Below are 16,061 nucleotides of genomic sequence, written 5' to 3' on the forward strand. Positions count from 1 at the left end.
CAAAATTGCTTTTCGTTGAGGTATATGATGGTTCTCCAAGGCAGTGAATCAGGCCAGCTTAGAGCTGAATAAACTATGTAAAATCTCTGTTATTTTACGAAAGTGACCATTGCTTCCCTTATAAGCTTAGATAGTCACATTTGGCCTTCTAACTGTAAGTGACAGAACTACACGGCCAAAAAAATCATGAAAGGCCATTGACATTGACCTGAAACGTTGACTTTTATTTTTCTCTGCTCAGATGCTGCCAGACCTGCTGAATGTTTCTGGCATTTTCTGTTTGAAGTTCAGATTTCCAGTATCTGCAGTATTTTGCTTTTGTGTTGATACACAGCCAAATTATGCTTTCTTCTGAAATCCATTCACATGTGAAACCAACTGGAGATCAGAATCATTGGCTGCCTTCTCCCCAATCATCAAAGGCTACTGCATCTAGTTGTGCTGACCCCACTATTGCTAGATAAGATCAGCTGGACTGGTGAATGTTCCTGGAACTGTCCTAATCATGCATTTGTTTCTCACGGATCTTCAGGATGTCTTCAATTATTTCATTTCTTAAAATTAATTAAGTTAGAACAACCTTAGAATGTCTGTCGCTATCTTAGATCTGCTTGTCTTTTCTTCACTGAATTATACATTTTTATCTTTTTGTTAGTTTATTGATGGGAGGTTGGAAAAGTTAAATGCAGGGAAAGGATTTTCTGATGTTTTCGAAGATGAGATAACTGCTGGAGGCTATAGTAGAGGTAAGGCACCAACTTAAATTGAAATGTGTCATTTTTTGCTAATTATCTCCTTTTAGATCCCGCAGTCTTTACCCTTCAGATTTTCTTTCGGATGTCAGAATTACACTTCACCTTGATCCTAAATTTAGGATAATGTCTGGGCTCACCTGGCTCAACAATGACTTTTCTGTATGTGGATTTTCGTTGTAATATCCATATATATAAAAATTTGTGATGGAAAGAGGAAAGAAATGTTAGTCTCGGCTCAGAAGCAAAAACTCCTTATTGGGCATTTTTCTTTTACTTACCATGGGTGTGGGGATGAGAAAGGGAAGGCAAGAGTTCTGTTGCACAATTAAATGTACGTGCAGGAAGAGATCAGGGGCAGTTGAGAGACAGAATTATTGTCCCAGCCTAAAACAAAAGGCCTCTGTAAAGTGTTAACAATTTTCTAGTTTTTTAGATTTGCATGAAGGCCCATTACTCAATCTTAAATGAGGTAGTTATCATTCTACGAATCAAGTCATTTTCCACTTACTAGTCAAGGTTAGTTACCCAAAGTAGACAATCACAGAGGTGCCTGCTCTGAAAACAGAGAGATTTAATACATGCCTTCAAGCTGAAATTAGATTAGATTTTGTATACATAGTTTCCTATAAATGCTGTGCACAATTTGAAATATTTACAAGCCCTTTTTGCTCTTGTACTTCACCATATGAAATTTTACTTGAATATCTTTAGTTTTAACAAAAGGAGTAAATGTGGAACCATTTTTTAATTATCCACAGGAAATTCAAAGTCCTACCAGCAATGGGTGCACACAGTCAAGGTGAGAACAATATGCCTGTTGATGCTGATCAACAGAGCACAAACTTGTTTCCACTTATATTTGCTATGGTTTAGCATTGTCAGCAGTGATGAATAACATTGTTTGCCCAGAACTACTGTTGTGATGCATTGAATAATGTTTCCACACCAATAATCTTCAAATAACAATTGGAGGGGGATTTGGCACATTTGTTCAGCACTTTTTTTTAAATCTTTGGGTCCTGAACCAGCGTAGGCCTGATAGAGTGAGCTTCTCCCCAGCATAAAGCTTCCCTAATGATTTGGGAGGTATATATACTTGGCATGGATTCATATAACATAAAAGAGTGATTGCAGCTCAACATAAAGTGATGGCAAATTTGCAAACTCTTGGAGAATCCACAAGGATGATTGAAAAGGAAATTTAGTAGGTGATAGAAGCACAAGTTATTGCTCTGAAATTAGGATTTGATTTGCCGAGTAGCCATCTCTTCACCTTGTGTAACTTGTCAGTACATTATTTCTCATGATGTTAGCAACAGACCATATCTGCAACTTGAGCAGTTATAAACGGTAGCCCTCAAAAATGATGAGACCTTGCATTTATTGAGTTGTGGTGTGTTAAGTACATATGTAAAAAGCAAGAGGGTAGCCAGGGAAAGGATAGGCCCACTCAGGGGCAGAGGTGGGAATCTGTGTGTGGAGCCAGAAGAAATGGGAGTATTCATCAGTATTCACCAAAGAGAAGGACTTAGTGGTCGATTTGTCTAGGGAAGAGTGTGTAGATAACCTGGATCATGTTGAGATCAAAAAAGAGGAAGTGTTAGGCATCTTGAAGAATATTAAGGTGGATAAGTCCCCAGGGCCAGATGGGATCTACCCCAGAGTACTGAGGGAGGCAAGGGAGGAGATTGCTGGGGCCATGACAGAAATCTTTGTATCCCCACTGGCTATGGGTGAGGTCCCAGAGGACTGGAGAATGGCCAATGTTGTTCGATTGTTTAAGAAAGGTAGCAGGGATAATCCAGGAAATTACAGGCCGGTGAGCCTTACGTCAGTGGTAGGGAAATTATTGGAGAAGATTCTTCGTGACAGGATTTACTACCATTTGGAAGCAAATGGGCGTATTAGTGAGAGGCAGCATGGTTTTGTGAAGGGGAGGTCGTGTCTCACTAACTTGATCGAGTTTTTCGAGGAAGTGACAAAGATGATCGACGATGGAAGGGCAGTGGATGTTATATACATGGATTTCAGTAAGGCCTTTGACAAGGTCCCCCATGGAAGACTGGTACAGAAGGTAAAGTCACATGGGATCAGAGGTGAGCTGGCAGGATGGATACAGAATTGGCTTGGTCATAGAAGACAGAGGGTAGCAGTGGAAGGGTGCTTTTCTGAATGGAGAGCTGTGACTAGTGGAGTTCCGCAGGGATCAGTGCTGGGACCTTTGCTGTTTGTAGTATACATAAATGATTTGGAGGAAAATGTAATAGAGCTAATTAGTAAGTTTGCAGACGACACTAAGGTTGGAGGAGTTGCAGATAGTGAAGAGGATTGTCAAAGGATACAACGGGATATAGATTGGTTGGAGACTTGGGCAGAGAAATGGCAGATGGAGTTTAATCCGGACAAATGTGAGGTAATGCATTTTGGAAGGTCTAATAGAGGTAGGAATTATACAGTAAATAGCAGAATCCTTAAGTGCATCGACGGGCAGAGGGATCTGGGTGTACAGGTCCACAGGTCACTGAAATTGGCAACGCAGGTGGATAAGGTAGTCAGGAAGGCATATGGCATGCTTGCCTTCATTGGCAGGGGTATTGAGTATAAAAGCTGGGAAGTCATGCTGCAGCTGTATAGAACCTTGGTTAGGCCACACTTGGAATATTGCGTGCAATTCTGGTCACCACATTACCAGAAGGATATGGAGGTGTTGGAGAGGGTGCAGAGGAGGTTTACCAGGATGCTGCCTGGTCTGGAGGTTCTTAGCTATGAGGAGAGGTTGGAGAAACTCAGATTGTTCTCACTAGAGCGACGGAGATTGAGGGGCGACTTGATAGAAGTTTACAAAATTATGAGTGGCATGGACAGAGTAGATAGTCAGAAGCTTTATCCCAGGGTGGAAGAGTCAATTACTAGGGGAGATAGATTTAAGGTGAGAGGAGAAAACTATAAAGGTGATGTGCGGGGCAAGTTTTTTACGCAGAGGGTAGTGAGTGTCTGGAATTCGCTGCCAGAGGAGATGGTTGGAAGCAGGTACGATAGTGGTGTTTAAGAGGCAGCTTGACAAATACATGAATAGGATGAGAATAGAGGGATACGGATCCCGGGAGTGCAAAATGTTTTAGTTGACGGGCAATATGATCGGCGCAGGCTTGGAGGGCTGAAGGGCCTGTTCCTGTGTTGTACTTTTCTTTGTTCTTTGTTCTTATCAGAGGTCTTTCGTGACATCAAGGCACAAAGTCTGCCATATGGAGTATGAATTCAGGATAACATTTCTGTGTTACTAACTTCTCAGGACAGTATGCAAACAATACTCGTTGCCCTCTTTTCTCCCCCATTCCCCAAATTGGTGAAACAAAAGAAAGCCAAGTTCTCATGGAAAGAATGATCTTGCCCATAAACCTTTCTTATATAAAAGTGTGTCCATTCATAAGATACTATAATCACCTTGAATTTCGAAAGGAGAGATGAAAACCAGCAAATGCAATTTTAAGTATTACCTACGATGAATTATCCCTGAGATAAAGTGAGGGTGCTCAAAAAGCCTCTGATATACTTAATACGCACAACTCAGTAAACACAAAGTCTCACCATTTTTGAGGGTTATCATTTGTAACTGCTCAAGTTTCCTATATGATCTGTGGTAACATCATATGAAATAATGTATTGTCATGCTACACAAGGTGAAGAGATGGCTACTCCGCAAACCATGCCCTCATTTCTGAACAGTAGCTTCCACTTCTACCATCTACTCAACACCCTTTCCGGTCATCCTTATGGATTTCAGGCCTGGCCAGGTAAATCAAACATTGATAGGTCTTACAAATGTTTCTCTTTGTAGGTGATACTGCTTTGATGTGTGCATACATATGAAACTTTATCATTTTTGATTTCTAGCCTATTGTAAATAAACGTCACTGAGGATACGTCTGCTAAGTTAGCAGAATCCAGTTAGCTATGTAAGATAATACCTATGTTTTGCCAAGAGTAATATAGAAAAACTTGAACCATTGACTTACTAAGGAGTTTAAAATAATTTAAACAACAAGTGAAATACTTGAACAGATTCAAAGAATAAAACAAAAGATTGAGATTTCCACCAAGAAAAGTGAGGATAACTGAAGACATTAGCAAATATAGACCTGCATTTTTACAGTGTTTTTTACTTCCCCAGGATATCCCAAAGTCCGTCACTCTTGGAAGAGCACTTTTTATTTTGTAGGCACACCAAGGTCCCATAGCTCCACTGAAGTAAATGACCAGTTAATCTGTTCTGGTGACGTTGATTGAGAAAATGTTAGGCGGAAGATTGTAAGAACTTCTTGCTTTTCAAAGCAAGTGCCATTGGATCTTTTCCATCCATCTGAACAGTTAAAAAGGACTTTGGTTGAACATCTTATCCAAAACATGCAATGTACTGCCTTCTCAATACAGCACTGAAGTGTCAGCCTAGACTATGTGCTGAAATCCTGGTCTAAGACTGCAACTTGCAACATGACTCAGACAAAAGTGCTAGCATTGAGCAAAAAGTAAGAGAAATTGGCAGAAAACAACAGAAGTGACCCCAAAATAACCATGTAATAAATAGAAACTCAAGGAACAGAGGCAAACAATAAGATCACTGAGAAATAGAAAATGTATGGAATAGATTCTTCATGTGAGTCTTCACAGAAGAGGCAAAAATGTTCGTTTACAAAAGTTAGTGGTTGCATGAATATCAAACACCAAATTTCCTGCTACTGAGCGATGAGCAAACCTGTTAATTTTGTTTAATTTAGCTTCATTTAACTAGAAAGTGCTTTGCTTTTATTGTAGTTTTTTGTGTTTAATTTAGAGGAAATCATAATTTTTCAGGGGAAAGCAATCACCAGATGTTTTTCCTTTACAGAAGGGTGGAGCTCTAATAAATACAGTGATGACGAAAGCAAATCCTGCCATGAGGACAGCATACAAATATGTAAGTCACTAAACTGGGTACCGCAGGTATTCAACTAAGCGCTGCAGTACTGTAGGTAGACTGTGATGACGTAAACAATCCATTCATTGAGTGGGATAATTGCATGTTTTGGTGACATATTTTAATGTACATCATGCTTAAAAATAAACTCTGCTCCTTATCTTTAACTGAGAGAACAATCTGTGATCACTCTTGTAGAGCATAAATCTCAGTCTTAATGTTTTGCAGATGTTGAAATCTCTGGAATTAAAGCCTCCAGCCAAACTTTCTTACACAGAACTATGTCCATATATTTGCCTGGAAATGGGCACATCCTAGTTTTCTTCTCCATGCCAAAAATAGAGTTGGTGGATTTGTGGGCCATGGCCTATATTCATGACGTTGCCAAAGAGAGAATGTTGTGCAGAATGATTGCTTCCATTTTACCTTTAACTAATTGAAACTTAAACTTTCTGCTATGGATGCAAATGCTTTACTTTTTTTCAAGTGAAGTCATGGTTCAAGCTTTTGTTGAAACCCACTTACAAGATCTTGCATAAACTTGTAAAATCCTACATGAGGCAGCTCAGTCGTGCAGCATTTTAGAATATAATTGCTTTTTCTCTCCCTTGCCTTAAAAGATAGTGGTAGTGGTAACCTGGTACATTTTTATTATTACTGTGGAAAATGGGTTTATCACATATAAGCCTTTTTATTGATGGTGTCTAGTCCACCGTTTGAGTAACCCAATCTTAAATAACTGAAAATGACTTAAAAATACAGAACCATTTACTAGTTTCATTTGTGTACATCAGTCAGTTTCTTCAACAATTAATTTTTTAATGTTTAAAAGCTGATAAAAGGTGCTTACCCTCGCATCAAAAAAGATTTAATTTTGAAGAGGCTTCTTAAAAGGCCACAAGTGGAAGGCCAGCATGGTGATGAATTTGTTCTGAGGGTGTAGCCAAATTTGTAAGCGGGGTTAGCTTTCAGCACAAAAGATCACAAAACTCATTTTGCGTAGGACATAATTTATAATTGAAATCCCTTGGTTATTTGTGCTGGTTTGTGCAAATAGCACTCAAAAAGCCAGCACAGCCTAGCAGAAGCTCTAGCCAATATGTTGCAAAAGAGATAACTGAAATATCAGTGAGCATAGGGCTATCTTCCTTTATAGCATCAACCTTTTGAATTGCCTTTCACCCTTTTCATCTGAAAATCATTTCTGTTAAAGGACAATACAAACTGGGAACAGAGAATTATATTTTGGTCCTTTTAATACATCACCCACTTAATCATCATCTAAACAATAGCATCTTTGTTTTGCAAAAGTTTTAGTATTGGTTTCACGGACAGCTTTCAGCCATCCGTTGTCTCTCTCACAAATGACTCAATAATCACTCCACTGTCGTTTGATGACCCGTGTTTGTGTAAACTCTAAAATGCACAAGTCAGATTTCACAGAAAATTTATGTTGCATGAGGCGTTTTTTTTACTGGTTTACATTGGCTCTTAAAGGATCCGAAATGTCATTAATACCTAGTGACGGCACATTGCCCCGAAGGTTCTGTGTAACTGAGTAATAAAGTGAGGCTTTACCGATGAGATTAGTTACATGACTAGTTCCCTATTTGGGGCAGGTGCTGAATGGAGGCCTGGTACATTCCATGTGGAGGTGAAATGTGTATGAGAGTCATACAGAGATAACCATGCTGCTGAATGATGTTGACAGAAGCCCTGGGGCAGGTTGCATAGCCTTCCCCTCATGGAGTTGTGCACGGTTTGAAGGATGAGTGTAAGACTGAAAATCTCTCTCTCTGAAAGGGAAACTTGCTCAAGATTTCTTCTCCCGCACCTTCCTGTCAGATTTCAAGTTACCTTTGGATAGTGCTGCTGTAGTTTTATTGAGGATTCACTTCTAAGGTATATTCCATAATAGCTAGACTGGACCCTGATTTCATGCAATGCTGTTGATTGCAAGGTACAAAAATAAGGAAACAATTCACTAGGTTGAAGATTGTTCAATTAAATCTTTCTTTCAAGAAATGTAGTTTCTAAAGTGGTTGAGTTAAGCTGAACAAAAGTCAGTTTGAAAACCTCGAAAAACCTAAAAGAAAATGAAGATGAACAAGTTTTTCACATTTTGTTTACATGAATAAGTCATTCAGCTACTTTCATTGTCGCACCTCAAGGGGAACAGGAATTTCACCGAAGGCAAGCAAGGCAGATAGATAATAGATGAAAGCTAGAAGTACATTTTTAATTTTAAATTATCAATCTAATATTAAAGGTTAGGCTTGATCATTTTATTAAATGCATTTATTTGGTAACTTGGTAGTAATTTTCTATTTAATGCCTGATGAATCAACTGGGCTCAGCTAAATTACTTGACATTATTATGAAGGATGCTGTCCTTATTCCACTGTGAAACTAACTGGTTTTGCTAGTAACCTTAAAGAAAACCTCTTATGACTGTTCAGATTTCATATTGGAGAAGTTGTATCACATTTAAAGGGATGGCTGTATCAAACCATTTTTTTTTTCTTCAAGGCTAAGAACCAGGCTAAGATGGGGATCAAAGAAGTGAAGAGCATGTTAAAACAGAAGGTACATAACATATCTGACTTCAGTGACATTATATTCTTTGAAATATCTAAAACAGGAAAGTTGTAAGAGACATTGTCTGTTAATGATTTGTGAAATTTGCTTCGTTCTTTGTTCAATAACATACATTTTTCATAACTGACCCTCAGGCTATCTTGATCTGTTATTGTTTCATGCTGAGGTTGAATGATTCCTTTTTTGTTTGCATATTTTATTACAGAAATATTGATGTCTCAAATATTGCTTGGAACAAAATGTGTATTTTGATGAAGTTGATTGTTTTGATATCACAGTTAAATGTCAAATTGGGACTAAAATCAATGTGAACTTGCATGTAAAATTTGTGTGAAACTATCAGCAGACTAAACATGCAAAATCACCTTCCGTTAGCAACAAAGAACATGACTTCTATCCTTTGTTGATTAAGTACAGGACTGATTTTGTGTCCCTAAACTGATTTTCAATTTTGTATTAAAGAAAACTACTCTTGTTGGGTGGGGGCGTGGGGGCACAGAAAATACTTTTTGATCGACAAGTATTTGGTCTTTCTCAAGCCATTGAATTAAGCTGAACTGCTGCTAATGGATTTTCATTTTTGTGCAGGAAATGAGTGAAGATGATGAGTTACATCATAGCGAGAGTTTATCCCCAAACCTGCAAAGACGATCAAACTCTGATCTTTTACAGAACCGGCTTCCAGCCACTAAACGTAAACGGGTAAGGAAAGGAATTGGATTGATTGTTCAACATTGTTTGTATTCAAACCACCGCTGCACCAATTGCCATACTTTGTTTCTATTCTGTTTAGTTTTGAAAACCTTTGCTAGGTTGTTTTTTATGGCATTAGTTATCATTAATTATCGTTGATGTTGCATTATTGGCAGCGCCTTCCATTTCACAGTTACCTGACAAATGAGCATCTGACATTAAACCTCATAAATAATGTGTAATGTGAAGAAAGTTTGAATTTACAGCATTGGGTTAGGTGAACAATAAACTTTCGGCTGGATTTTCCACTTATGTAGACTTGCCAATAGATTTTCTCTGGGGCTTTGCTCTGGAGCTTGCTGTAAATATGCTTCAAAAAGCACAGCACCCTTTATTGGGCACAGTCTCAGGATAGGGGGCTGATCATTTAGAACTGAGGTTAGGAGAAATTTCTTCATTCAGAGGTTTGCGAGTCTAGGAAATTCTTAACCCCACAAGGTTGTGGATGCTCCATCGTTGTATATATTTAAAGCTGATAAGACACATTTTTGGTGTCTCAGGGAATCAGTGGATATGGGGCATGGCTGAGAATGTGGAGTTGAGGCTGAGGATCAGCCATGATTGTATTGAATGATGCAGCAAGCTTGAGAGGCTATATGGTCTGCTCCTGTCCCTATTTTCTATGTTTTTATGGGTCAGCTGGGACCTGTGTATCTTCTTAGTCACTAAGATTGAAGAATTGTTATTGAATGGGAAAAAGCCTGAACTACTAAGTATCTGTCAGAACCTTCATTTCAATGGCAAATTAGAGAGGGAATAAAAGATTAGATTTTAGAGGGCATGATAAAAAAGACGATAAGTAAAAAGTACTTTTTATTTTTTGAAATTAACACCAATAACTAAAATCTAAAAGAATGAGACTCAGATTTGTGAAAATTAATATTCAGTTCTAAAATGGTAGTTTGGCAATAATTAAGATTTACTATGCTTACACTGGAATGGACAAGCCTCAACTATTTCTGCTGAGTTTAGTCCATACTTATAAGCTAAGTACAGTAACTTCACACCATTTAGAATATTTGAATAGAAATCCAAATGAAGTGATGCCATTTTCAAGGAACCTTTGGAGGAATGGCGCACCTTGGACAGAAATTTCCAGGTTTCTGTTTTTAACTCTGCCTGTGTGGTCACTAGAAGATACTGTTTAATTTCCAGGTAAATAACGGTGAGCACTGTTAGCCTCACCTTTAATTCTACAGCACAATCTGGCCCAATATGTTCAACTGAAATGAGCAGCTGAGGCAATAGGAAAGTAGGTATTAATGCCTTGAAGCTGACTTTATACCAGCACTTTGAATTCTGGAAGAGGACGGGCTTGTAGTTTTTATTTTGCTCAGCTGTTGCCTTCGTCCTGGCAATGGACTGGTAAACCCAGCTTTAAATTGCTCTATGTGTCTATCACTAGAATAAGGGAGCTGTATTCAGCTGTGTAAATGCTGAGTGGGTTCACAGTCTATAATGAATGCAATTCATTGGTGCCAATATAAAAATATGCTTCAAATGTAACCTACTTGTATACACTCTTGTTTGCCATATTATTGCAGCATAGTGTGCTGATGCAAAACTTATTTTTAACGGTTGCCCTTGCGCTGTTATTTCAGTTGCACCTTTCTCTGTCTTAAAGAAGTGACAGGTTGACTCAGTCATCCCATTCTCTCCTGAGGCAAGCCTTACTCCAGGATTCACCTGACTAATCTGGGCTGATTTGTCAGTACAGTGTTGGGAGGTTGCTGCATTGCTGGAACTAAGGTCTTTCAGATGAGATGTTAAACTAATGCTGTGTCTGGCTATTCAGGTGAACCAAAAAGATCTTGTGGCACTTGTTTAAAGAGGAACAGAGAATTCTGGTGTCACAGCCGACAACCATCCCTGAACCAACCTCAGCAAATGGTGATTTATCCCAATCCTTGTCAATCTTGTTGCATCCAAAATGGTCTCCATGTATGTCCAGAAAATAACATGATTTCATTAATTTTTAAAAAAAAATGAATTAGCTGCAAAACATTTTGGAAATCCTGAGGGTCATGAAAGATATTCTCTGAAACTCATTCTTTCTTCTCTTCCACCCCCACAAGTTCCTGCGAGTGGGATGCTTTGATTCCATTGCCACATTTCTATGCTAAACATAACTGTAGGGCATTTCTGTTGAGAAGGGGCTAATAGTTCATTTTTCTCATGCTGACCCATTTCTAATGCATTCAAGTGTTGTAAAATTAGAATTATTTGTCAGGAATCAATGTTCACATTTGTGACGTTTTGAAGTTCTAACAAGTTGCATTGCAAATACTTAAGAGTTATTGTTGCCACCCATTTGATAAGCAGCGTAGAGTCCATGTAACCATGGGTAATGGATTAGTTTACATGTGTGTGGGAGACGGGCAAAGTAATACATTTCAGAGCATCATCTGGGATTGCCAGAAAATATTACCGGGCCTAAGTAAGCAGATGGTAAGCATCTCTGTTTACAAACATTAAAAGAAGACTTTCATCTTTAAAATTTCAAGTTCACTTCCAAATACGTTTCCCTGCCAACTGCTTTGAGCACTGCTGCTGGTTTTTAGAACTCTACCTCGTTCCATATTTTTTTCCCACCCTCAGGTGAACATCATTATTTTTTATCTGCACAGTGCTTTTGCGAAAAGATGATGTAATTGTAGTTCACTTGTACATAGTGGTCATGCTGTAAAATGTCCTACAGAATCCTGATTCATAAAGCAAAACTACACAATAGCCACAGGGCTCCATGATGCAATGATAATGGCTGCAGTGAGGTTGCCCTTGCCAGAATTAGTTCCATGAAAGGAGTACCAATGGCAGCTGCACAAGAGAAAACTCAAATGGTTTCCTCCATCACTTGTTGAAATGGAATGTAATCTTTGGTGTAAAAATATTAAATGCATTTGAGGGCCTTTTTGGTTTAAAATGAAACAAATTTGAATACCAATTTTTCCTCATGAACTCCACAATTTTGTGCATGTGAATATTGACAGTACTGCCTTTGAAAGATGTGCTTTAAATTATATTCCTTAAAAAAAAAATCACTCATGCGATGTGAGCATCGTTGGCAAGGCCAGCAATTATTGCCCATTCCAAATTACCCTTGAGGTGGGAGTGAGCCTCCTCCTTAAAGGCCACGTGGTGTAGGTGCCCCTACAGTGCTCTCAGGGAGGGAGTTTGGAAATTTCGACCTGGCGACAGTGAAGGAATGGCAACACGGTTCCAAATCGGATTCAGTAAAATAGTTGAACTGTAACAGAGAAACAGTAAGGCAGTTTTTTTTAAGAGAAGTGTAAATATTCAGGCAGGAAGGTTCGCTATGTGAATTGAGCATCTTAATGCATACAATCCATATAACTGGCCGACATTTCCTTAGCAACACCACAGTTGTCTTTACTGAAAAATAGATGTTCATTTCAGTGCTCCCTTTTTATGTTTCACTCAGCATTGTGCCTCTTGTGCAATACTTATCAAACAATTTTACCGCTACTTACTGTTCAGTTATATTTGACACAAAAGGAGCCAAAGTTTGGAAATTACTGGGATTGATGACACCTAACTGGCTAATGTATTTGATGTTCTAAAAGAGGCGTTTGTCCCCTTTATCTTGAACTGTTTATTGCCTTATAGTGGAGAGAGGAATTTGATGCAAAAGCATTGAACATTCGTATAATGGAACATTGGGCTGAATTTTCCGGCCCCACCCACCGCAGGACCGGAAGCTCCTGCCTGAATCAACGGACCTTATTGCGGGTCTTTCCACTTTTCCATCCCACCTGCATTGATTCCTGCAGTGGGCGGGACCGGAAAATCCCAACCATTGTTCTCAATCATTTCTAGACTCCAGTTTCACCAGGCTGTTAAGGTTTTGAAAATGATCAAAATTGGATGGGTTCCTTGGGATGTACTGATTGCATTTTGATTGGAATTGAGGTTAGGCTAGTTTGTCCACTAACTAATTTAAGTGTTTAGCCATTTTCCAAGAAGGCTTTTTTTCTGGTTTTGAAAATGAACTGTGAACTTCACACAGTTAGACCTGTGGCAATGTTGAGTGAATAAAACTTTCAAAATAAATAATTTTAATAAAAGCTGCAATTTTGCCATGGTAAAGTTGTGTAATTTGTAATGAAATAAGAAAATGTTTTGATTACTGGCCTGAATGCTGAGCAGTGGTGACATGTAGAAGAAGTCTATTTTTAGCTGAAGAAGCGATTAAACCTGAGTTGCTTGTAATTATGTGTTATTTGCCAAAAACTTTGTGGTCTATTTTGGCAACAAAAATGAGTGACATTTTATGCTTAAGTGGTTCATCATAGACTATTGTGTTGTGTTGTACGTTAGATCTCACTGATCGGTGGAATTTTAAATAAATTGACTGTCACTTTGTAACTGGGGAAAATGTCAACAGATTTATTTGAGGCTGTAGATTAGGAGAGAGATTTAGCTGTCTGTTAAGTTTTATTATTGCTTTACAAAAGAATACAACTGCTTTTCAAAACTACAGAAATTAAAATGAATTCTGCCTGCTATCTCTTTTAACATATTCAGTCTTGCATAACATTTTAATTATCTGCCAAAAAGTTGTCGGTTTTGTTCATCCAGCTCACATTCTTAATGGACTGCCCGTGTCATCCTTGGTGACAGTTGCCATGAGTTTTCTGACACATGAAATGTAGACCATGCATTGGGTCTGTTTGAATGATTTCTGATCATTATTAAAGAAATATATTCCCTAATTGTGCAGCGGCATTACTCAGAAATGTTCCCTTTTTAAAAAATTCTCAAATTGTTTTGATCACTTTTAGCATAAAAATGTTTTTCAGAATGCCCTAATGCTTGTCTAGAGCCAGAGATTTTTACATAATTTTCCAGGTGTGTGGAGGTTGACAGCATTGAGGCTTGAATACCTGATATTGAGTAGCTATTCTGATGTGACAATAATGCCCCCACTTTCCTACTATTCAACTGTGTCAAATAAATTGTCTTTACTTATAGACGGATTTCACAAACCTTTCTCAAGATGATTTTTTAATTACCCTTTATTGTTTACAATGTCAGAATTCCATTAACTTATTGATTTTTGCCCTATTGCTTTATTTTGTGTGAGTAATAAATTATGAAGTGTCGACCAAATCATAGGTTTCCTTGGTTGGAAAGATGTGGAGGTGATTTTCCTCCAAAACTGACTAATTGTAGAGAACATCCCAGTCTGTTGGTCCCACTCGCTGCTTTGGGAAGCTCCTCATGGCTGGTTTACTTTACATTGGTGGCACCATGAGGTGATGGGAACATTGTTGTGACTTCTTTCTTTAGCTACGGTAGCTCCCTGAGATGTGGTAAAGCACAGGGAAAAGGGCAATCAGCAGGCCATTCACGTGCATATTTTAAATCTTTGGTGGTAAGTAATTATAATACAGAGGAGGAATGAGGAGATTTGTTTTTAACTTAATATGAATTATCTTGTTAAATGGTCCTCTTCTCTCTCACAGTTCACTAACTTTTTTACCCTCTTGAGTACAGCTAACTTATAGCCATCAGCAGTGTAGTCAAGAACAAAGCTGCAATATTTGCTAAAAGCCCTGTGGATTAGCAATATTTTCTATCCTACCAATATAAGTTAGTTTTGTGAAGTTCCAGTTAGTACAAAAACAAATACAGGTGTGCTCCAAATAACAAAGAATTTTCTTAACCTGCTTTCTTAAATTGTCACGTTAGATTGGAAGTGATGATAAGGAGATTGTGTACAAGTCCGTTTTTCATGAAATTGAGTGCTGCAACTACCATTCTCTATATAACTAAATCATGCCATCTTGTGGTCAAAAATGCTTTATTTTCCACATGAATGTAGAGTGAAATTCACAGATGAGGTTTATTTTTTTAAGCCAAAATAAAATGCTGTTTCTGGGGCTGAAAGCAATAAGAGCCTGAAACTCAGGCAGAACTATATTTTTATTTTAAACAACGCTATTATTGTTATGGCTTAATGCCCAGCAATGCCGAGAATATTGGAACTAAGGTTTAAATAGAAAAATGTGGAAACTGAGAATCTGAATTAAAGGCTGAAGTTATGCTGCTGGTGGGTTTTTTGGTCATTATAGTTTCAGTTGTGTATCAACAAACAATATGGCAGCGCAACTCGAGAGTTGCATCGTTGTCTAAGGCACTGCATGAACGGGTCCCCTCTACAGGTTCATCTCACTCAGCTTGGGATTCACACACTGCTGTGTCTAACTCCTGTGAGATGTGAAACCACATCCAAAAAGTGCTCTGTCAGCCCACTAGAACTCCCAAGAAATTTAGAAATTTTAGGACCGAATTTTTTTTTTTATTTGATGAAAAGCAGACATTGCTACCCATGCTCACATTGCACAAAAATTGACCGGGGTGATACCTATCGAGATGAAGTAGTATGCAGTAAACGCAGCCAAAATTGTCAATGCATCAGATTAGTCAATATCTGAAAGGGAATGATAGGCTAAGGTGCCAGATGGAACCCTACTTCATAACACTTCAGTTAGCATTTAGAACTAAGTTGAGTACCTGCTGTCCCTGTTGAAGCCTGTACTGTCTTCCAACAAATCCCATCCTTTCAAGTCCTGCCCCCGCACTACTACTTGGCTTCCTCATGGTGATACATCTTGTGAACAAAATAAATAAAAGCTTTTGACTCCACGTTCCCGTTCACTATTGAATCATTCATGAGATATCCTCAAATCCTCGAGCTATAATAGGTCCATTGTCTTGAGATATTGTTCCAAAGAAGATGCATCCCCCACTGTGTAAAAGCTATTCTCTGTGAATGCACACAATTTAGTGTTCCGCTATGTATTAGAAAGTAATAATCTGAAACTTTTGCATTGCAATACTTCACCCATTGCTGCAGGTATTGACTTTCTCTCTCTTAGTGTGGGCCAGTTTGAATTCAGCCATGCACTTGGGGAACACTGCGGCTTTGCTGGGATCTCTCAACAGGACAGATGCAAATCTCTTGTTAAGATTATGCT

At 38.4% G+C, this 16,061-nt stretch overlaps 1 protein-coding gene across 3 annotated transcripts in view; it reads left to right on the forward strand.

Annotated features, from left to right (window-relative positions):
- Nucleotides 1–16,061, forward strand: part of dennd1b (DENN/MADD domain containing 1B) — a 278,033-nt gene that overhangs the window by 232,917 nt on the left and 29,055 nt on the right. For all 3 annotated transcript variants that reach the window (XM_078561729.1, XM_078561730.1, XM_078561731.1), the window contains 5 exons: nucleotides 656–746; nucleotides 1,514–1,554; nucleotides 5,641–5,709; nucleotides 8,239–8,295; nucleotides 8,896–9,009. In XM_078561729.1, the coding sequence (XP_078417855.1) occupies nucleotides 656–746; nucleotides 1,514–1,554; nucleotides 5,641–5,709; nucleotides 8,239–8,295; nucleotides 8,896–9,009 (372 nt within the window). The remainder of the gene's footprint in view (nucleotides 1–655; nucleotides 747–1,513; nucleotides 1,555–5,640; nucleotides 5,710–8,238; nucleotides 8,296–8,895; nucleotides 9,010–16,061) is intronic.

Source organism: Cetorhinus maximus, chromosome 17, assembly GCF_964194155.1.
Source record: "Cetorhinus maximus chromosome 17, sCetMax3.hap1.1, whole genome shotgun sequence".
Lineage (NCBI taxonomy): Eukaryota > Metazoa > Chordata > Chondrichthyes > Lamniformes > Cetorhinidae > Cetorhinus > Cetorhinus maximus.